General features: G+C 43.0%; 1 protein-coding gene across 1 annotated transcript in view; it reads right to left on the minus strand.

Annotated features, from left to right (window-relative positions):
• The window catches only part of nampt2 (nicotinamide phosphoribosyltransferase 2), a 50,354-nt gene that overhangs the window by 12,073 nt on the left and 15,177 nt on the right, over positions 1-23,104 (minus strand). The window contains exons 6-7 of the mRNA XM_078203224.1: positions 10,134-10,264; positions 2,740-2,965 (exon numbers count right to left, since the gene is read on the minus strand). Of these exons, the coding sequence (XP_078059350.1) occupies positions 2,740-2,965; positions 10,134-10,264 (357 nt within the window). The remainder of the gene's footprint in view (positions 1-2,739; positions 2,966-10,133; positions 10,265-23,104) is intronic.

A 23,104-nucleotide genomic window follows, 5' to 3' on the forward strand; every position in this document is an offset into this window, starting at 1 on the left:
GGAACTTTATAGCTTGATGTCCAAGATGGAAAATGTTTCATTCCCCAGCACTAACTCTACCCGGGCAACCATTAACAAGGTGATGAGTAGAATAATTCCACTGCAAAAAATTCCACTGCAAAAAAGTCTTGCCTTGGGATCGCGTAAAGCTATATCCCAAATCCTGCCTTTCGGGCTGTGTAAGTAACAAAGAAGCATGCAGGTTTAAAAGTTAAAGTTTATTTATTAGTCACAAGTAAGGCTTACATTAACACTGCAATGAAGTTACTGTGAAATTCCCATCGTCGCCTCAGTCTGGCACCTGTTCGGGTCAATGCACCTAACCAGCGCATCTTTCAGAATGTGGGGGGAAACCGGAGCACACGGAGGAAACCCACGGAGACACGGGGAGAACGTGCATACTCCACACAGACAATGACCCAAGCTGGGAATCGAACACAGGTCCCTGGCCCTGTGAAGCAGCAGTGCTAACCACTGTGCCACCGTGCCACCCAAGATGACACTGATGTAACACTGTAGTGTGACATTACTATCTTGTGTACAGGTGACACTGTAGTGTGATTATCTCAATAAATGCAACTGTGTTTTGCATCCTTTTTGATCAGGAGCAGCTAACCTAGTAGCAGCCAAGCTGTAACTGTGCTCATACCAACACCACTGTAGTATTTTGTCAGATGGTATATCTATTTGTTGAAAAAGCACAGCATACAACAATACAATGGAATACATGCAGCTATGAAATGGAGGCCACCTGCTTTAAAAAATCAGCAACACAGCAAGAAGAAAAATGGAATACTTGCATAACAGTGCAACAAATTTTATTTGTTTAGCCAGTAACTAGAGCACATGGCCCATAACTTCCCATATGAACTGCAATTATAATCATTTTTAATGATGTAAACAGGGTGGCATAACGGTGCAGTGGTTAGCAGTGCTGCCTCACAGCACCTAGCACTGCTGTCTCACAGCGCCTAGCACTGCTGTCTCACAGCGCCTAGCACTGCTGCCTCACAGCGCCTAGCACTGCTGCCTCACAGCGCCTAGCACTGCTGCCTCACAGCGCCAGGGACCCGTGTTCAATTTCCAACCTGGATCATTGTCTGTGTGGAGTCTGCACATTCTCCCCGTGTCTGCGTGGGTTTCCTCCGGGTGCTCCGGTTTCCTCCAGCAGTCGAAAAGACGTGCTGGTTAGGTGCATTTGCCGTGCTAAATTGTCCCTCAGTGACCCGAACAGGTGCCAGAGTGTGGCGACTAGGGGATTTTCACAGTAACTGCATTGCAGTGTGAATGTAAGCATACTTGTTACACTAATAAATAAACTTAAACTCAAAATCATAGTGTTGGTTAAATGCCTCTTCAGGTTGTACAGAGAGTCAGTGTTTTACTACAAAACCATTTCCCCTCTTTCCCAACATAATTTCCTCAGTCAGCATTACGGAATCTAGAATGTGGACACCTCCACAGACTCTGCCAAATTTTGAGTGACATTCCAGGGGTAGGATTTGCCAGCCCATCCCGTTGCTGGCATTTTCCGGTCCCTCTGAAGTCAATGGCTTGCTGTGTTTTACGGACCCTCCCCCCATCACGACAGGGCTGTAAAATTCCACCCCAAGTGGTGTGCCAACTGTCTCTCACCCAAACTAGCTTTCTGTCCCTCTATACAGTGTCTCTGTCCTACCGAGACAACCAGACCAAGGTCAGTAGAAATTTGGTGCAGCCCATAAAAATCTGCTATGGTCTCCAAGCTCATTGAAGTCAATTTAATAAATACAAATCTTCTCGAGAAAAATATAGTCAAAATGATAAATATATATGTAGTTAGATGTAATAATCTAAATGATTCAAAACAACTTCTAAATGTATCAAATGGGAAATCTCTTTGTGCTAGACTTAACATATGTTTTATATCCAGTTCTGCATTTCCCTAATTAGAATAAGTGACATGCGCTAAATAATGCCATCTAATTGAGGCTATCAAGAGGTGATTTCATATTGTAAACATGCAATAATATGTTTACTTGATATGCAGTCACTGGCTGAACTGAATATAACTGTAGTTCATAGAAACATAGAGTGTCTACAGTGCAGAAGGAGGCCATTCAGCCCATTAAGTCTTCACTGACAACAATCCCACCCAGGCCTCATCCCCATAACCCCATGTATTTACCCTACTAATTTCCCTGACACTAAGGGGCAATTTAGCATGGCCAATCAACCTGACCCACATATCTTTGGAGCGTGGGAGGAAACTGGAGCACCCGGAGGAAACTCACGCAGACACGGGGAGGATGTGTAAACTTCACACAGACGGTCACTCAAGGCCGGGTCCCTGGCGCTGTGAGGCAGCAGTGCTAACCAGTGTGTCGAGAGGTTATATCTATCTACAACAGGAGTTTACTGGCATGAAAGGTTGAGCTTGTAACAGGAGGGAAGTAAACAGCATGTTTAATACACATGCTTACCTACACTGGAGTCTGGGCTGTAACTTCCAGAATTTGCATGGGAACACTATTCCACATGTAGGAGCATAAATCTGGCCCAAAACCACAGTCGGAGTACAAAGAACAGTGCAGCACAGGAACAGGCCCTTCGGCCTTCCAAGCCTGCGCCGATCACATTGTCCTATCTACATCAACCACTTATATCTCTCTATTCCCCGTCTGTTCATGTGTCGATCCAGATAAGTCTTAAATGTCACTAATAATGGCATAAATTTCTTAATATTAGTCTCTAAAGTACCTCTAAAATGGTCTCTACAGGATCCCCTGAATCAGGTCGAATAACCACCATTGAATCCTTGTTCCTCCGCTCAACACAATCTTTAAGTTCACCTCCCCAGATTTGCTTACAGGCGTTGAAAATGTCGTAACTGTCACTGACTATTGAAATAGGGGTGGATGGAAACTGCTTGAGCAGATATTCAAATGCATCCTTTTCCTGACTCCTCCCCCAAGAGATGATTGTGCTGCGCAAGTAAAAAATTGAATGTAAATGTCTCAAAAGTACAAAACATAAATTTTAAACACAAACATAAATTATTTAAAGCAGGTAAAGTAAACAAGGTCCGACCTCCCCAAACTAAAACGGTTATCTTAAAAACAGCAGACGTGTCTTTGCTGTTAGGAAATGATTATCATGGTCAACTGAAAAGCTAACTTGTCCCAATATTATATAACTTCAAAAATACAAAATCAAAGCCAGCAAAGCATTCTTTATGCCCCTGCACAAAGGCAGGTGGGAGCCTCATGAATACATGTAAAGTAGGGCCCTCCCACGCAATTTTAAACAGAAAATTGTGGAATTCTTAACTCGCTATTGAAATGTAACCAAACTCGTCTTTCAGAGCTACTGAAGCAATATTTAAAGGGGCACTTAATGATCAGGGTATGCATGTGCCATTGTGCTCTTTGGATTGCCAGGAAGATTATTAGCTTCCCAGAATCCTGTAAAGGTCTGAAGGTGGATAAATCACCTGGACCGGATGGACTACACCCCAGGGTTCTAAAAGACATAGCTAAGGAAATCGTGGAGGCATTGGTGGTAATCTTTCAGGAATCACTCGAGGCAGGGAGGGTCCCAGAGGACTGGAAAGTAGCTAATTTAACACCGCTGTTTAAGAAGGGAGGGAGGCAGCAGGCGGGAAATTATAGGCCGGTTAGCCTGACTTCGGTCATTGGCAAGATTTTAGAGTCCATTATTAAAGATGAGATCGCGGAGTACTTGGAAATGCATGATAAAATAGGACTGAGTCAGCATGGCTTCATCAAGGGGAGGTCATGTCTGACCAATCTGTTAGAGTTCTTTGAGGAGGTAACAAGGAAGTTAGATAAAGGAGAACCAGTGGATGTGATTTATTTAGATTTCCAGAAGGCTTTTGACAAGGTGCTGCATAGGAGAGTGTTAAATAAGTTAAGTGCCCATGGTGTTTCGGGTAAGATCCTGGCATGGATAGAGGTTTGGCTGACTGGCAGAAGGCAGAGAGTGGGGATAAAGGGGTCTTTTTCAGGATGGCAGCCGGTGACTAGTGATGTGCCTCAGGGGTCAGTACTGGGACCACAACTTTTCACAATATACATTAATGATTTGGAAGAAGGAACTGAAGGCACTGTTGCTAAGTTTGCAGATGATACAAAGATATGTAGAGGGACAAGTAGTATTGAGAAAGTGGGGAGGGAGGGGGGAGCTGCAAAAGGACTTGGACAGATTAGGAAAGTGGGCAAAGAAGTGGCAGATGGAATACAATGTGGAAAGGTGTGAGGTTATGCACTTTGGAAGGAGGAATGGAGGCATAGACTATTTTCTAAATGGGAAAATGCTTAGAAAATCAGAAGCACAAAGGGACTTGGGAGTCCTTGTTCAAGATTCTTTTAAGGTTAACGTGCAGGTTCAGTCGGCAGTTAGGAAGGCAAATGCAATGTTAGCATTCATGTCGAGAGGGCTAGAATACAAGAGCAGGGATGTATTTCTGAGGCTGTATAAGGCTCTGGTCAAACCCCATTTGGAGTATTGTGAGCAGTTTTGGGTCCCATATCTAAGGAAGGATGTGCTGGCCTTGGAAAGGGTCCAGAGGTGGTTCACAAGAATGATCTCTGGAATGAAGAGCTCGTCATATGAGGAACGGTTGAGGACTCTGGGTCTGTACTCGCTGGAGTTTAGAAGGATGAGGGAGGATCTTATTGAAACTTACAGGATACTGCGAGGCCTGGATAGAGTGGATGTGGAGAGGATGTTTCCACCAGTAGGAAAAACCAGAACCAGAGGACACAACCTCAGGCTAAAGGGACGATCCTTTAAAACTGAGACGAGGAAGAATTTCTTAAACCAGAAAGTGGTGAATCTGTGGAGCTCTTTGCCGCAGAAGGCTGTGGAGGCCAGGTCATTGAGTGTCTTTAAGACAGAGATAGATAGGTTCTTGATTAATAAGGGGATCAGGGGTTATGGGGAAAAGGCAGGAGAATGGAGATGAGAAAAATATCAGCCATTGAATGGCGGAGCAGACTCGATGGGCCAAGTGGCCTAATTATGCTTCTATATCTTATGGTCTAGTGATTCTTTCTGATTTGTTTTTTACCCCATTTCTCATAGAATCCTTAGAGTGCAGAGGGAGGCCATTTGGCCCATCCAGTCTGCATTGGCTCTTCAAAAGAGTATCTTACCTAGAATCACCCATCCCCACCCTACCCCTATAACCCTGTGCATTTACCACAGCTAATCCATCTAATTTACACATCTTTGCATACTAAGGGACAATTTGCCCTCAGTAAGATCCACCTGCTCATCATGGATACTATTGTTGCCAGATTGATTTGGAAGATCGAATTGGTTGGACAAGATGAGCAGTAGGCACCTCAACGGCCATCACCAATAGCAGTTGTGGCCATCAAAAGACAACAGATAAGGAAGACTGCACATGGGAGGCCATACTGAGCACACAGGCTGGTTGATCTGAACTGTGACCTCAACTCAGACCTGTTCCCCATGACCCTTGACCCACCCATAGTTCAAGAATCTGTCTATCACAGCATCAAATATATTCAATGGCCAGAATTTTACCACCTGCCTGCCACCAGAATCGAAGCGGGCGAGAAGTAGACAATGGAAAGCTCTGTTGATCTCGGGTGGGATTTTATCCCGCCATATCCAGTGGTGAATGGTGGCGGAGAATTACACAAATAATTGGATATCTCGAGCATCATAAATATCAGTCTTCAGCCAATTTTAATGTGCTTCACTTCAAACCAAGAAACAGCTGAGCACATTTGATACTGCAGAGGTTATAGGCCTTGACAACATATCAGCAATAGGACTGCTCTAGAACTAGCTGGACCCCTATCCAAGCTGTTCTGGTACAGCACTGACATCTACCCAACAATGTGGGAAATGGCTCAGGTATATCCTGTCCGCAAAAAGCAGGACAAGTCCAATGCAGCCAATTACTGACTCTACTTTCAATCTTCAGCAAAGCAATGGAAGGTGTTGTTGAGTGTGCTGTCATGCACTGTTCATCTGTGTTCAGTTTGGGTTCCACCACGTTCACTCAGTTCCTGACCTCATTGCAACCTTCATCCAAAAATGGACAAAAGTGCTAAATTCAAGAGTTGAGGTGAGAGTGACTGCCATTGACATTAATGCAGCATTTGACTGAGCATTAAGGAGCCCTAACAAAATTTAAATCAGTGGGAATCAAGAGTAAAGCTATCCACTGGCTGGAGTCATTCCTAGCACAAAGGAAGACGGTTGCATTTGTTGGGGGAAGATTATCTCAGCGAAGAATATCACTGCAGGATCTCCTCAAGGCAGTGGCTAAGGCCCAACCATCTTCAACTGCTTTACTATTAACCTTCCACCTTTACACGAGGTTAGAAGTGGGGATGTTCTTTTATGGTTGCCCAGTGTTTGGTATCTTTTATGACTTCTCAAACAGTGAAGAATCTGTGCCTGTGTGTGGCAATACCAGGTGAATATTTAGGTTTGGGCTGATAAGTAGCAAGCATCGCTCATGTCACACAGTGCCGGGCAATGACCATGTCCAACAGGAAAGTATCTAACCACCTCTCTTTGATTTTCAACTGCATTACCATCAATATCCTGGGGTTTACCATTCTGCTGGAAATTCTGTACCATCATCACCAACAGGATTCATCTGATTCATCTCTGCGTACTTATCTCATCGTGCAAAGCTAGTGCCACCCGAAAAGTGAATTATCACAGCATGGGTTTTCAGCCCACCGACCTTTATCAAGGAATACCTCATTGGACTTTGATTCTGGACTCTGGATCCCACATGAAACAACACGTATGTGGCTTTGTACTCTAGAACCTTCTCTCTATCCCATGCTTTATTGTACGAATGTGAGGGGGTGACATTGTGACCTCCTTTCTGCATTTTGAATGTGTGCAAATAAACTAACCCTTTGAGTTTATCCTATCTCAAGTTTGCTGTGGGGTTATTAATGAAAAACTGGATCACACCCAAAGCCGTGGGGTTGAGATATCTGCTTACAAAGTAGGAAACCAATCAAAAAACAGCTTTCTGCTGTCCATAACAAATTTTAATATTTGTAGGGCTAGGAAGAGGCCTCTTGGACCCACAAAACAATTCTGGCTCAGAGCCACCTCTCTGAGCTAGTAGTTCCCTATGTGGAAGCCTGACCTGCCACAAAACACAGTGTGGGAATCAGCCAATGTCTCACCAGCTGGCTGCTCCAGGACTTTAATTTGCCAGCTGAATCTTGCTGCCAACGTTGTTAGGAAGCCCAAACATCAAAATGCAAGTCACCTTTGTGCACAGAAATGACCCACAAAGAGGATCCATTAAATGAATGGCATGGAAAATGTATCTTTTGCCAGTACTGATTCAGGGAAGACTGTTCATCAGGGCAGCAGGAAAGTACTTCAAATAATATCATGGGACGTTTATTGTACATTGAACCATCAGAACAGGCAACTGGCTACCATCTTATTAACCAGTTAGCAGCACCAACAGCACCGTTAAATTATATACTCAAATCCGTGACTGGCTTGAACCTACAATCATTTCACTCAAAAGCAAGAGTGCTACCAACTGAGCTACGCTCAAGACTGCAATAATTTCAAGATTAAACAACTGTTTGCAACAACTGAATTTTCAGCAAATTCCTGCAGTGATAACTTGTGGAACGACTTTCACTTTTAAAGACCAATGTGATTTTGCACAGCAGTGTTATATTCAGTAAAACAGCCAGTGGCAGCACGGGTGAACCAAGCAAAGCGCCATAGACATTGGCGGGACGGGAAGATCCCTCTGGCGGCCAATGGCGAGCTGCTTCCACTGCCAGAAGACATGCATGGGGAGTGGGGTGGGGGGGTGATTTGGGGGATATGGCAAATAACCTCAACCCAGATGTAAATTCTAATAATATTGTTAGAAAATATACTTTAATAAAACAAATCTCAGTTATTGCTTTATTGATTAAAATCATGGCCCCTTCCTTAAAACAGAGGGGTGTGAGGTTTGGGGTAAAAAGGTACATATTTCAACTGTTATTGTAATCTGGTTCCTTGGGAAATGTCACTGGGACAATGTTCGGTTGATACGTACAAACACAGAATACAAATAAATTAAAGACCTAACCAGGCACATCAAATGTCATGCAATTGAGCTCATTGCCAACGTTTTAATTGCTGTGATTTGTAAAGTATAATAAAATTGCATTAAAAAGATTATCAGTTATATCTACAACCTGTAATGAACTGATGGAATGAATTAATGGCTCAAACTCATACTTTACTTACAATAAAACAATTTGAAAATAGTTTACAATAACAGAAGTCAGGCATGTCAGGTAATGTTATGACCCTGCACCAAAAACCTAAATAGCTGGCACCACCCGATGAGGGACCAGTAGCTTTTTGTTAAAATAGACAAAGTTTCAGGTCCAAGACACTTGCAAAGAGAATAAAACCACAAGATTCCATGGATTTTGAACAAATAAAATAAACTTTACCATATCAGCTCAGAGAGATAGTAATGGTAAATTATTATATTATAACATTCAGGGTTAATATGAGGTACATGTTAATTAACAGGAAAACTGTGGTTGAACACACCACAGTTCACAATAAACAGCAGATGCAACCAAGACAAATTCCATGGATTTCTCAACAACAGATGTCAATAAACAGTAGGTCAGCTTATCTTGTTGAAATTCTATCTCGTTCACGAGGGATTTCGGTTTTTACCATCGAAAGTCTTGCCTTGGAATTTTCTTCAAAATTCCTCCAACTTGATGGCCTGAATGACAGCTCAGCTTGCGATCTCATCTCCAAAAACTGCGTCCCTCTGGATTCCCGAATCTGCACTCCAGCACCGACTTACAAGCACAACTTCATTTCAATCCTGGGACATTGCTGCAGGAGTTTCTCAGGGGTAGTGTCCTAGGCCCAACCATCTTCAGCTATTTCATCAATGACTTTCCCTCCATCAGAAGATCAGAAGTGAAGGCATTCGTGGATGATTGCACAATGTTCAGCAACATTTGTGACTCTCCAAATACTGTGCAGTCCCTGTCCATATGCAACGAGATCTGGACAATATTCAGGCTTGGACTGATAAGTGACAAATAACATTCATGCCATACAAATGCCAGGCAATCTCCAACAAGAGGGAATCTAACCATTTCCCCTTAGCATTACCATCGCTCAGTCCCCTACTATCAACATCCTGGGAGTTACCATTGACCAGAAGCTGAACTGAACCAACCATATAAATACTGTGGCTATAAGAGCAGATCAGAGACAAGAATTCTGCAGAGAGTAAAATACTGGAACTCTCTTTCTAAAGGCACTGCGAGTGATCCTACCACACTTGTACTGCAGTGGTCCAAGGAAACACACCATCACCTTCTGAAGGGAATTATGTATGGGCAATAAATGTTGGCCTAGCCAGCGATGTCCAAATCCCATGAATGAATAAAAAAAGAGTTCTTTGACTGCGCCGAGCAAAAAACTACTACTCCAAAGGGGTACCTATGCCCCAACTGCCTGCAGCATGGAATCACCAAACTGTGCTATCAAATCAGATCTCCATGACTTCTCGAGAGATTCCATTAGTTAAAGTGTGCCAACTGCAGCCCTTTACCTGTTCAGAACCTCTTACTCTGCTTCTCTCTCTTTCTTCTCAATTAGGACTTTGCTCAGTCCCCTGTTTGGAATGCCATTTGGGACCTCATGGTGACCCCTCTCCCTGACCTCTGCGTTTATGGCGCTCTGTTCCCAGTCGCATGACCCTGTTTTCATACCGTTTCTTTTTCTTTCCTTCACACAGCCGCACTGCTTTCAGGGTGGCCGAGCCCTCTAACTGCTGGAATGTGCGTGCACCGCCTCCTCCCGATCTGTGCAGGCTCAGAATCTCCCCAAGCCTGTCGGGGTTGCAGTTCCTGGATGGTAAGTTGAGTTTGGTTGTCGTAACAATATACACCCAAGCAGGTGAATGCATAATGCGTGTGAAGGGAATTAATTAGTTTGCAAGCACTTGATTAGAACATATTATTCCATCATATGCTGACAGCAGATTCATCAGTTCATATTGCAAAATGTATAAATAATCTCAGTTTCAGATACTGCCAGACAGGCCGCTCTGTAACGCTCCTTACCTGTGCTCTGCTGCTGGGATTGAAAATCCAGCCATTTGGCAGTCATAGAATTGTTGAGCCATCAAGAGCCCTGCCACTGTGTCAGTGCTTTGGAAATTCACCAGATGGGCTGCACCTCCGAGAGCTGCAGACTGGGAGGAAAGTCAAACAACCAATCAAAAAAAATAGTAACAACCAATCCGAACCTGCACAGAGTCAGAGACACTCATACAGCCTTTCCAAACCTTTACTCTTCAAATATTTTTCAATTAGAATCCCAGGGTTGAAATTCAACCTCTTAAAAATCTCAAACCCTGGAGGTGGGGTTGGTCATTTAAATATCACAATGTTTAAAAGTTTTTTTTTCAAAGTTTTAAGATTTATTTATCAGTGTCACAAGTAGGCTTACATTAACACCGCAATGAAGTCACTGTGATGTGAAAACCCCCTAGTCGCCACACTCCAGCGCCTGTTCGGGTACACTGAGGGAGAATTTAGCATGGCCAATGCACCTAATCAGCACGTATTTTGGACTGTGGGAGGAAACCAGAGCACCCGGAGGAAACCCATGCAGACACGGGGAGAACGTGCAGACTCCACACAGACAGTGACCCAAGCCGGGAATCGAACCCGGGTTCCTGGCGCTGTGAGGCAGCAGTGCTAACCACTGTGCCACCATGATTGGGAGCTTCACATTCAACTTGTTTATGTGACATCACAGAATCGAATCATAAAATAAGTTACACCACAGAAAAAGGCCATTCGGGCAGTCATGTCCATGCTGGTTCTGCACAAGGGCAAATCAGCTCTTCTTAGTCCCCCACCCTTTCCTCATAGCACATCAGTTTTCCCCACTTCAGGTTCTTATCCAATTCCCTTTTGAAAGCTATGACTGAATCTGCCTCCAGCACCCTTTCCAAATGCACCACTCACTGCATAAATATGTTTTTCCTCATGTCGTCATTGCTTCTTTTACCAACCACCTTAATTCAGTGCCCTCTGGTAAATCAAGGGGAATAGTTTCTCTCTATCTACTCCATTGAGACTCATGATTTTGAACACCTCTATCAAATCTCCTCCCAACTGTTACCACCCTGGCTGATGTTACCACTGGACAGTTAGGTACCAGAATGAAACCCTGGCTCAACAGACTGTAACTTTTATTTTTTGTTTCGAGACATGGATGAACAGAGTCACAGGACTGTCCATTAATTTTTAACAAAGGAAGAAAACATTTATCAGACAATAAAAGTTTGATCACAATACAATACTCCTTCACCCCACTTATATTTTCACAAATGCACAGAGATTTCTAAAAATAACACAATTTACAGAATATATCTTATACTATATTGTTCTCAGTAAGTATATAGTTCCTGTAAACCAACAGACACACACCATTTTGAAAACAAGTGGCAGACACCACTCATTGCAACTTCTGCGGATTTCTCATCAAATCTCCCCAGATGCTTATTACACTGTGACCAAGTGATCGCACTGGAACTCTGGCTTCCACACGCAGGTTTCCAAACTCCACTCTCGAAAAGACATGCCTTTGATTCTTCTCCCAAATAATGCTTTCTCTCACCAAGCCTTCACCAAGGATCCACTTCCAGGATTTCAATTTCTCCTTTCAGTATTCCTCTGCCTTGAATTGTCATGTGCATTAAAACTTCCACACAATCTCTCAGATACCCAGCCATGCCAACAGAACACCACTGCTTCAAAGGATGTACTAAAGTCACCAGCATTAGGATGACTTTGGCTGTTTGGCTTCTCACTAGCCAACTTCACCTGGACCTTTCAGCTCTAACTTAAGCTGAGAGTCTCTCTCTGCCCCTTTCTTTAACTTTAGTGAAACAGTACCGTATTCAATTTCCAGTTTATTTATCCCTTTGACTGCAGTCTTCCTGAAACTTCTCTTTCATTCCCTGGTTTCCAGAACAATCTGTTCTTTAACTTCTGGGACTTGCTTTTTTGCCCATACTCCAGTGTCCTGCTTCTCTTCTGGCAGTTTCTGAGAGAACTGCTTCCCTCCAGCTACCTAGTCCCAACTGCAATTGGGTCCAGCTTAAAGCTAAACTCAATAATTATTTCTAACCTAAAGTGCCCCCTAATTGCTAAGCAACAGTTTAGTCATTCTTTAACACTTGCTTGTTTTCACGTCGTAAACTCTCTTATCACAATGCAGGCACAGTACGAAATGAAACCAAACTCCACAGATGTGCAATCACCTTTGTTTAACATGAATCTAATTAAACTTTTAACCCTTTCTCAGCACACAATTACAGAAACAAAATTAAACTCACTTAAAGCTATGCCCGCTTTCTAATATCCAGAAATACAAACCACCTGTTTCCTGACCCCTCTCTTCTCTATGGAGAAGAAACTCAGCTTCTCCAATCTACTTCTGCAACTTTAGTCTCTCATTCTCAGAAACTATTTCTGCATCCTCTCTAATGCCTTCATATCTTTCCTGAACTGTCGTGACGAGAATTGAACACAACGTTCCAGTTGAAGCTGAACCGTTTTTTTAAACAGAAGTTCACCATAACCTTTGTGTTTGTGATGTTGATGTCGCACTTTATTAAGCTCAGGATCCTGTGTGCCTCTTTCACTACTTGCTAAACCTGACCTTTCACCTTCAGTGATTTGTGTGCATATTCCCCCCAGGTGTGTCAGTCCCTGCAACTCCATTAGTATTGAACCTTTTAGATTATATTATCTCATCTCCTTCTTCTGACCAAAATACATTACTTCACCCTTCTCTGCATTAAATTTCATTTGCCACGTGTCCTCCCATTCCACCTACTTGTCTATATCTTCTTGAAGTCCATCACTACCCTCCCCACAAATTCCAACACTTCCAATCTTTGTGGCATCTGCAAATTTTGAAATTGTGCTCTGTACACACAAGGGTAAGTCATTGATACAGATCAAGAAAAACAGTGGTCCCAGGCCTGACTCCTTGGGGTACTCCGGTGCCTATAGTCTGAAAAAACAAGCCACTACTATTTCCTGTCACTCAGCTAACTTCATATCCATGCTACTTTTTATTCTATTTCATAACTGAATGCTGCTTGGAGAGTGAGATGCATAGAGGGAACTCCAGCACTATTTTCCTGATCTTCTTTAACAGTTATCCATTCCCTCGCTGCTTGAATGGGATGGCCACATCAAGACACATGCTAACCGCATCTAGACACATGTTATCCACATGCAGACACATGCTATCCACATGGCTGTCAGCTCCACAGAGGCACCAGCGTGATACCAACTGCTGCACAAGATTGAAAATAGCTGAAGACACTCCTGCTTACTGAACTCAGATCTCGTTAAAACAAAAGTCACACATTTTGGAGTTAAAACTCCACATCATGCAGGGAAACTCAAAGGTCATGGTTTACTAATCAAAATTTTGCCCCTTGCTTACCAAATCAGCCCCTGTCAATATAGGGGCCACAGAATCACTGAATCTTACTGAACAGAAAGGAGTCCATTTGATCCATCCACCATCATTGCTAGCTCTTGGAAAGAGCTGTCCAATTTAGTGCCACACCTTGATATCTGCCTATAACCCTGCAAATTAGACCTTTTCAAGTACATGCCCAATTGCCTTTTTAAAGTGACTGTGGAATCTTATTTGGCCACATTGTCAGGTGATGTGTTCCAGATCTGAACAACCTTAACATCTTCCACCTCATTCTCCCTGCCATTTGTTTTAAATCTATGACATTTGGTTACAGACCCACTTGTTACAAATTAGGGAGAATCGACCTACATTTCTTATAATTTTTAATCCCTCTATGAAGTTGTCCCTTAATCCTCTTTGCTTTAAGGAGAACAATCCCAACTTCTACAATCTCTTCACATAACCGATCTTTGGTATTCAGATTTTATACATTTACAATTTTTGAGTTTAATCAGATGCAAGAGTATTTTGGTTGTAAAAATTTATTGTTGGGCATACTGAGCGAGAAATGGTTAATGCATTTTCATGGTATTTTTTCCATCTGCAACTTTAGCACAGGTATCAATCCATTAAATTTCCCTCTGTTAAAACAACAAGGCTTATTCAGTATTTGCCTGTTATCATTCATAGGTTCAGATTGGTTAAATTGCCCAGCTAATTTGGCAGGTGACATATAATGTGGGAAAATGCGAACTTGTTCACTTTAGCAGGAAGAAGAGAAAAGCAGTGTATTATTAGAATGGAGAGAGATGGCAGGGTTCTCTGATACAGAGGGATCTGCGTGTTCCAGTGCACGATTCACAAAAGGTTGGTATGTCGGTACAGCGTTTGGATGTGTTGAGGAAGTCAAATGGAACTTTGGTGTTTATTGCAAGGGGAGTCAGTGGCAAGACAGGAAACCCCACTATCCAACTGCTCCTGCCCTCAATTTAACAATTCCATTTAATGCCCCCAGCTGCCTTTATGGGACTTAAACTCCTCTCCGGTGCATTATTCCAGGTCTTTGGGTTACTACTCCAGTAACATTACACTTTGCTAGTTTTTGTTACCTTGCTGATTTGAGGCCTACTTGACCCAAGCCAACACTGTGTTACAGTTTGCTCCCTAATAGAACTTTTGTTGCTGACAAAAGAGTAAAATAAGGTATTGCTTTCAATACTTTGAGCTAAACCTTTAATGGAGCTCATCATATGACTGTAGTAAACATTCAGATGCACAATTTCCATTTTCTTTCCTCTCTTTTCCTGCCAGACACCTCCCCTCCCCCGCTGCCCCCTCGGAGCTATTAAGACCTTGTGCATGCAGCACAATCTAACAAATGTAACTGGATCATGCTGAGTGACGTGCAGCACCTTTAGTTGATCAATGGATATTGATATAAACAGAACTAAGCTGCATCAGCGGTGACCTTTTCAATGACATGCTAATAGACTTGGCCACTTTCATTTTCCATCCCCACAGGTGCTAACCTGGCTGAAGGACACAGGCATAGAGTTATATACCAGGGTAAGTAACAGTTTCTCATCTACTTACTGAGAGTTTCATTAATCCTGAATTAAACTGAAATAACTCCAAGTTGATCAATACCATATTCACACATAACTAATTCCAACAACAGTTACCCTGACACTGGATCATGAGTGGAGCTAAAACAATACGAATCTGCAATTAATAAACTGATCTTTCTCACTCTACTCCTTCATCTGGAAAGTTCAGGCTACAGGCCTGGGTACAAGGCCTACAATCCGGGTCTCCACTCGGGCGGGGAAGAAACAAACTCCGGCAGAGATTAATCTTCGGACGTACACTGGAGAGTCCATGCCCTTGCTTGGGCATTGGAAGTCCATATAGTCAAGAAGCAAGGACACACCTCCTTCTGGTCAAAAGAAAGGACTGAGTTTGCTAGGGCATGACTGGCTAAGCAAAATTCCACTGAATTGGGGCAAGATCAAGCTCGCAAAGGTGACCGAGGATGTTACGAATTATCCGGATGTGTTCAAGGAAGAACTGGGTAATTTATGTGATACTACTTGTATGTAGATCTGCAGGAGACTCCTCTTTTCAAGGCCAGACCAGTGCCCCATGCCATGAGAAGGAAAGTGGAGGGGGAGTTGGAATGGCTGCAAAGGTTTGGAATCATTGAGCTTATGCAGTTTTCTCACTAGGCAGCTCCGTTTCATAGAATAATCATAGAATCCCTACAGTACAGAAAGAGGCCATTCGGCCCATCGAGTCGGCACCGACCACAATCCCACCCAGGCCCTACCCCCATATCCCTACATATTTTACCCACTAATCCCTCTAACCTACGCATCTCAGGACATTAAGGGGCAATTTTAGCATGGCCAATCAACCTAACCCGCACATCTTTGGACTGTGGGAGGAAACCGGAGCACCCGGAGGAAACCCACGCAGACACGAGGAGAATGTGCAAACTCCACACAGACAGTGACCCAAGCCGGGAACCCAGGGTACAGGCCTGGGTACAAGGCCTATAATCCGGGTCTCCACTTGGGCGGGGAAGAAACAAACTCCAGCAGAGATTAATCTTCGGACGTGATCCTCCGATCATTCCTGTCCTTAAAAATGATGGTATCGTGTGCATATGTGGTGACTACAAGCTCACCATTAACCAGGTTTCCAAACTAGATGCTTACCCATTACCTAAGGTGGGAGACTTATTTTCAATTTGTTTTCAAGATGTTTTCAAAACTGGACATGAGCCAGGCATATCAACAACTCTTGCTAGAGGAAGATTCGAAGCAGTGCGTGACCATCAACATGCATAAAGGGTTGGTCAGATTCAATCATTGGGTTTATGGTCTATCCTCCAGTCTGGCGATTTTTCACAGGATGATGGGCAACCTGTTCAATGCATTCCTCAGGTTGCCATCTGCTTGGACGACATCTTAAATACAGGGAAGACTCACAACACCAGGTTAAAGTCCAACAGGTTTATTTGGAATCACGAGTTTCCGGATCACTGCTCCTTCATCAGGCTCACCTGATGAAGGAGCAGCGCTCCGAAAGCTCGTGATTCCAAAATAAACCTGTTGGACTTTAACCTGGTGTTGTGAGACTTCTTACTGTGCTTACCTCAGTCCAACGCTGGTATCTCCACATCACAGGGAAGACAGAAGAGGAGCACCTCAGCAATCTGGATCAAGTTTTTAAAAGGTTTTCAGAGGCAGGACTGCATCTGAAGAGGAGCAAATACATTTTCCAGACACAAAATGCAGAGTATCTCAGCCACAGAATCATTGCACAAGACTCATCTCCTGTGGAGAGGAAAATTCAAGCCATTAAGGAAGCTCTGGAGCCCAGGAATGTGGCTGAGCTCAGGTCATTTTTGGGTTTGATAAACTATCATGGAAAATTCTTGGCAAACCTGTCGCCATTGTTGGCTCTACTGTACCTACTTCTGTACAAGGAAACCAAATGGAAGTGGGAGTCATACAGTAGATTTTCAAAGATGTGAAAGTTCTATCGGCTAATGTGCTAGTCCATTTTCACCAAGACAGGGAACATATCCTGTCATGTGATGCTTCGTCCTACGGTGTGGGGGCAGTACTCTCTCATCTCATGGAGGACGGGTCCGAAAACCCATCCGTTTTATATCTTGAACACTGACAAAGGCTGAAAGGGGATATTCACAGTTGGACAAAGAGGGTCCAGCCTGAAAGTTGGGGGAGGGGGTGGGGGGAAGAAGAAATATTATAGAATGTCATTGTAAGAAGTGTGCTTTATAAGCCTTCCTTCTATGTAATAGTTTTACTGGTGTCCATTGAGGGTCCTGAGCATGTATGGGTTGTGGAGGGCTTTTCAGTCTTGTGTTCAGCAAGCAAGACCTGTTTTACCCGTGCTCCTGTTTTCATAGTTATTACTGTTCTGCTGAGTTACTGTTATTGTTAAACTTTGTTATTTATTTACATAAAGGAGATTGCATTGTAATCTCACATTCCCACAATTAATGATAAACTGAAAATTATTAGTGCATGTAAGTACACGGAATTGAAAAGCATTTGGGAAGGAGCCGAACACCTAGGACGGAATTTTACCGGCACGTCCGCCTCGGAATCGGGCAGGCGTGGCTCGCAGAACGGCATTCTCCGTTGGCCTCGGGCAGGAATCTTAAAAGCCTTGGGTGGGCAAGACGGTAAAATTCCAGCACTAGGGTTTAATCGCCGAGGGGAAGCTGAAGCCAAATGTCAATAGCGAGAGGAGCACTTGGCAACCCAGGCACCTCATCCACCAGCTCCTCCAAACAGCGTCTAGCCCAACCGGGACAGAGACTGTAGGTGGCGCATGGAATTCTTCAATCAGAACTCATTTTTAACATGGAAGTAATCATCCTCGACCCCAAGGAACTGCCTAAGGAGAAGATGACAAACTTTCTTTTCTTTAAAAAGATATTTTATTGGAAGTTTTCTGTTTTAAATTTACCACAAGACGCAACAAATTCCCAAAATCCAGGACAATACAGATTAATCATTATTCCACATAAACATACAGAAAAGACCAGCAAATATTCATGCAAATGATTCAAATTATCAATCATTGCAATTGTTATGGTCGGTGTCTCCTCTGATATGGATAAAGAAAGGATACCAGAGAGAGTAAGGGATCTCAGGATAACAGGACACAATCATGAGCACATGGTCCCATGGTGCACATTCTCCTCCATAGGATAACAGAGACAGAACTACACAGTATACGGCTTTCTTTGTGGGGAAATATACAGCCAATTGGGGCCTAACTCAGCATCCCAGGATCTCCCAGTAATAAAAGGACAACCGAGAAAAAAGGGGGATATCAAGATCATCAAGATACTGCCATTGGTATAAGATGTATCATGTCAGAGTATGTGCTCATGTACAGGAACCAGTAAGCAAAGGAGTCATAAGCCTCTCTTAGTCTCACAACATTACAAACATCCCTCCTCTTGAGCCATATCAGAAGCAATAATCAGGCTCCCCATCACTGGAAAAGTTAATCCATTTTCCACCAAGGAAACCCGACTGACAAAGAGAAGAAGAATCGTCAAGAGACCCAGCAACAGGGTATCTCAGGGAGAGATATAGCTTTCCTTCTCCTGACAAGATAAGGCAAACCCTCCAGCATTAACTGTAACAAATCCAAGCCTATATCAACACCCCACCTACCCGGACGGATAAAGGAAGTTCCAGAGAGACAGGAACACCAGGATCATCCAATTGAAGCCAGACATAGTTTTCCTGAAGTCAAAAGAGAAAATGCTGGAAAATCTCAGCAGGTCTTGCAGCATCTGTACAGAGAGAAAAGAGCTGACGTTTCGAGTCCAGATGACCCGTTATCAAAGCCAAAAGGCATAGAAAGTGGGAGATATTTACACTGTAGGGTGAGGGATTGAAGGATGAGGTTATCGCCACAAAAACAAGGGGAAAGGCTAAAAGGTGCTAATGGCAGTCCATAGAGAGAATAGAACAGGGCATTAGTTACAGCCTTAATGCAGTGACGTGCTGCTGACTGTGGGCTGAAGTATACACCAAACAGGTCTCCTAATGATCCCTGGAAGGAGCATGAGACAAAAGAAAGGAACTGAGAGCAATTACGTTAGCGACGCAGAATTCCCTCATTACACTCACAGGCAGAGCATAAGTGTCGATGGAGTGTGGCACGAGTTTTTCCTGGACCACGCGACATATGTTTGTCACCACCTTACAGCTTAACCGAGGTAACATTCAGCACTGGTTCGCTGTCAGACTGAGGTATGATGTCCCCGGGTCTGTACATCCTTCCCACAGAGTGGTACCTGCTTGGCCTGTTGGTGGATGTATGAATGTTCAGTAGGGGAACTAAACAGTGTTTTGCGGATACCATGTGGTGCAGCCAGCCTGCTCTTCTTAAAGGCAACCATGCCCTCCAATAAGTGAACTATCCTTGACCCCCAGCCTGGTCGCAGTCTATTCATGCCCACATGACTTATCAACTCTATACCAGCCTTCAAGCAGAGTAGCAGCAGTACCTGACTGGTGGCTGAGTGTGTCAGATTAAGGAGCTGGACCTCTTCACTTGTGCTATGCTGAACAGCCAGTTATTCTTGCATATCAAAAGCAACAACTGAGAGCGCGGAGGTAAGGGGAAGGTGAGAAGCACAAGGTCATGTTCACACAACCTGCAGCTTTCTCATCCTGCTGGATAGCAGGACGACAGTGAGTTGGGAAGGAGCATAAAGTAGGAACATACTGTCATCCTCAATGTGTCAGCAGATGACATGGGTTCTGTCACTGTGCCTCCATGATGCTGACAGCCATCTCTTCCACTAATTCAATTCTGCTATTTTCTACTACCTACCGCTTTGTCCTGCAAAAGAGTCAGCAGAAGGTCAGTGCTTGTGTAGTGCTGCCATAGCTTAATAGCTGAAGGTGTATGGAGTCAGTGATACATGAGATTGGCAACATTGATGGGGTGTGTAGGGTGGAATATCTGAAAGTGAGTCCTGTGTGCCAGCAATTACTGATGGCTGAGTGATGGGGTGCATTGAGCAGTATGAGAGGTTAGTGGTTTGGAGGGTATGAGATGTCATGTGAAGATAGATTCACTGACCTTGAACACCCACAAAAAGGTCATTAGGCTTCTTGTGGTGCTGCTGTTAGGTATTTGGTTCCAAATGCCTCCCCAAGCCACTGCGTCCACTCCTTTTACAGGAAGTCACCCGGTCTTCCATGGAACTACACTGTTTCTCCTTCTGCCCAACTCCTCGACTAATGCCTCCAGCATTGCAAATGTCATCGTGAAATCCTCTCTATGCCCTGGTGTCCAGTTTTTCATCATTTAAATTCTAATGTTATGCAATGCTGCTTTTCTTTAAGATGGACAGCCTGCCTTTAAGAAGAGCAGGTTGGCTGCACCACATGGTATCTGCAAAACAATGCTTGGCTCCCCTGCCGAGCATAGATACATCCACCAACACAAAGGGGGAGAAAACAATACAAAACCCTCTTGGTTATATGCTTCAATTATGCAGAGGAAGTGAACACATCAAATTTTCCTGCTGCCCACCTCGAACGGAACCAGCATGGGAGGGCCAAGTGCCCAAAATCTGGGACACACAAATGTCCAGCCAGTTATTTTTATAACCCTCAGGTGGTTGAAAGGAACAACTTGCAAGAACAAGTTAATACTTAAGGACATTCGGCAGTGTTTATGACAGGCCAGGTATCCGACATTGCCAGTTACCGCCAAATCACAAATACTGGTATGGGGCACCCAATTTCTACTAGAAAGCCAAATCTCAGTGAATTGTTACAATGCCCTTGCCAACTTATACAGTAAGATTACAAAGAGAAAGGATTGGGGGGAGAGAGAGATGGTTTCATTTTATTCCATTTATTTCCCACATATTACAGTGGTGTCACAGTAACATCAATAAAAAGTAAACCTTTGAAATACTAATATGTCAAAACTGACATTTTCGGAAAACATCTATAAATTGTTTAAATGAAGGTCTGGATTGCTTCACCCGGTTGTCTTAGAGATTCTGTGCATTTTTTATTGGCTACAAAGTGGAATAGAGTTTAACTTCATCTGACAGCTGTTGACCCACTAACTGCTATAAAAATTCTACTCGCCCAACATTAGCTTGCTGTGAAATAAGTTTGTTCGCCTGCAGTGAATTCTGTATTTGACTTCGAAGGGATAAAACAGCAGTTACGTAATCTCAAGGGAGAGGTGAATGTCATAACAAATCAGAAATTTCAGATAGAATGAAGGAATAGACCAAACAAAATATCATAAAAGCAAATGCTGGATCTGCAGCAACAAAAAATTAAGTTAATGTATTTGGTATATTAAATATAGAGATCATGGTACTGCAGGAGAAAAACAAAGTCACCTCTGAACCATGATTAGCTGAGAACAGCATAAACATATGCAGTAGCTGGATTAATCCCTCAGTAAATGAAAAACCCTTAGCTGGTGAAAGACATTTGAAGAACATACCTATCAATTGACCTTCTTAAGTGAGGTTCACAAACCAACACCAGCAAATGATTTCCAACTTCCTTACCCACAGAGTTGAAAGTGCTGCCAAATGAGCCTATGAACAAGGATGTAACATTTGCAACCTCCAATCCTCTGCTACCACCCTGCTATCTAAGGAAGGTCAGAGGATTCTGGCCAGTAACTCAGTAATTTCAACCCTTGCTTCCCTCAGTATCCTTGGATACATCTGAACCAGTCCTGGTGATTTATTCACTTTAAGTACAGCCAGCCTTTCTAATAGCTCCACTGTATCAATGTTTATCAATGTTTCCAGTGATGCAATGCAATGATAGTGTCTTGTTCTTTCGTAAAGACAGATGCAAAGTAGATATTTAGTACCTCAGCTATGCCCTCTGCCTCCATTCATAAATCTCCCTTTTTGGTCCTATAGAAAGCTTCTGGATTCATTTTTATGTTAGCTGCCAGTCTCTTCTCATACTCTCTTTTTGCTTTTCTGATATATTTTCCCACTTACCCTCTTAACTTTCTACCGCCTGGTTCTCACTTGTATTTTCAATCTGATTTCTATCAAACTGATCTTTTTTTCAGGTATAAATTACTTTCTATGATTTTGGACATCTAAGGATCTATTTTAGATATTAGAAAAAGACTTGCATTTATATAGCACTTTTCACGAGCTAAGGTTATCTTAAAGCTTTATACCTATTAAGTACTTTTTTGAAGTGTAGTCAATATTGTAGTATAGGAAATGGATTAGGGTGATTGAAGTTCCCCCATTATAACTACCCTTTAGCTTTTACACCTCTGATTTCCTTGCAAATTTGTTCTGCTGTACCTTTCCTATTGGTGGTAGCCTATAGAATATACTCAACAGTATAATGGTATCTAAACCAAATAGATTCAGTCCTTGAGCCCTCTAGAACACGTATTCTCTCCAGCACTGTAATATTCTCCTTAATCAATACTACCACTACTTCTCCTTTCTCTCTTTCCTGAACACTTTATATCCAAGAATGTGTCTGTCTGTGGAAACCAGATCTACATATTATTTTAAGCTTTAACAGAACCAACTACAGAGCTATTGTCAGCTAGCATATAATTATATTACCCAATAACATTGTTCCATTGTGAACACCCAAGAGCATTTCCTCTAACACCTTGATCTGAATAGTATTAATTTATGGATAGACAGTTATTAGGTCTCAATGAACAGTCTACTCAGAAGGACTTTAGCAGGAACTTAGCTCCCTCAAATACAAAAATGAGCATAATCAAAGCTTGAGATAGAGTGATTGTGGAACACTCTGGCTTGTGGAACCAGTGATATTAGAATCATAGAATCCCTACAATGGAGTAGGAGACCATTCAGCCCATCAAGCCTGTGCCAACAACAATCCTATCCTATCCCCGTATCTCCACACATTTACCCAGCTAGTCTCCTTGAACAAAGAACAAAGAAAATTACAGCACAGGAACAGGCCCTTCGGCCCTCCAAGCCTGTACCGACCATGCTGCCCGACTTAACTAAAACCCCCTA

Source organism: Mustelus asterias, chromosome 3 (genome assembly GCF_964213995.1).
Source record: "Mustelus asterias chromosome 3, sMusAst1.hap1.1, whole genome shotgun sequence".
NCBI classification, from domain to species: domain Eukaryota; kingdom Metazoa; phylum Chordata; class Chondrichthyes; order Carcharhiniformes; family Triakidae; genus Mustelus; species Mustelus asterias.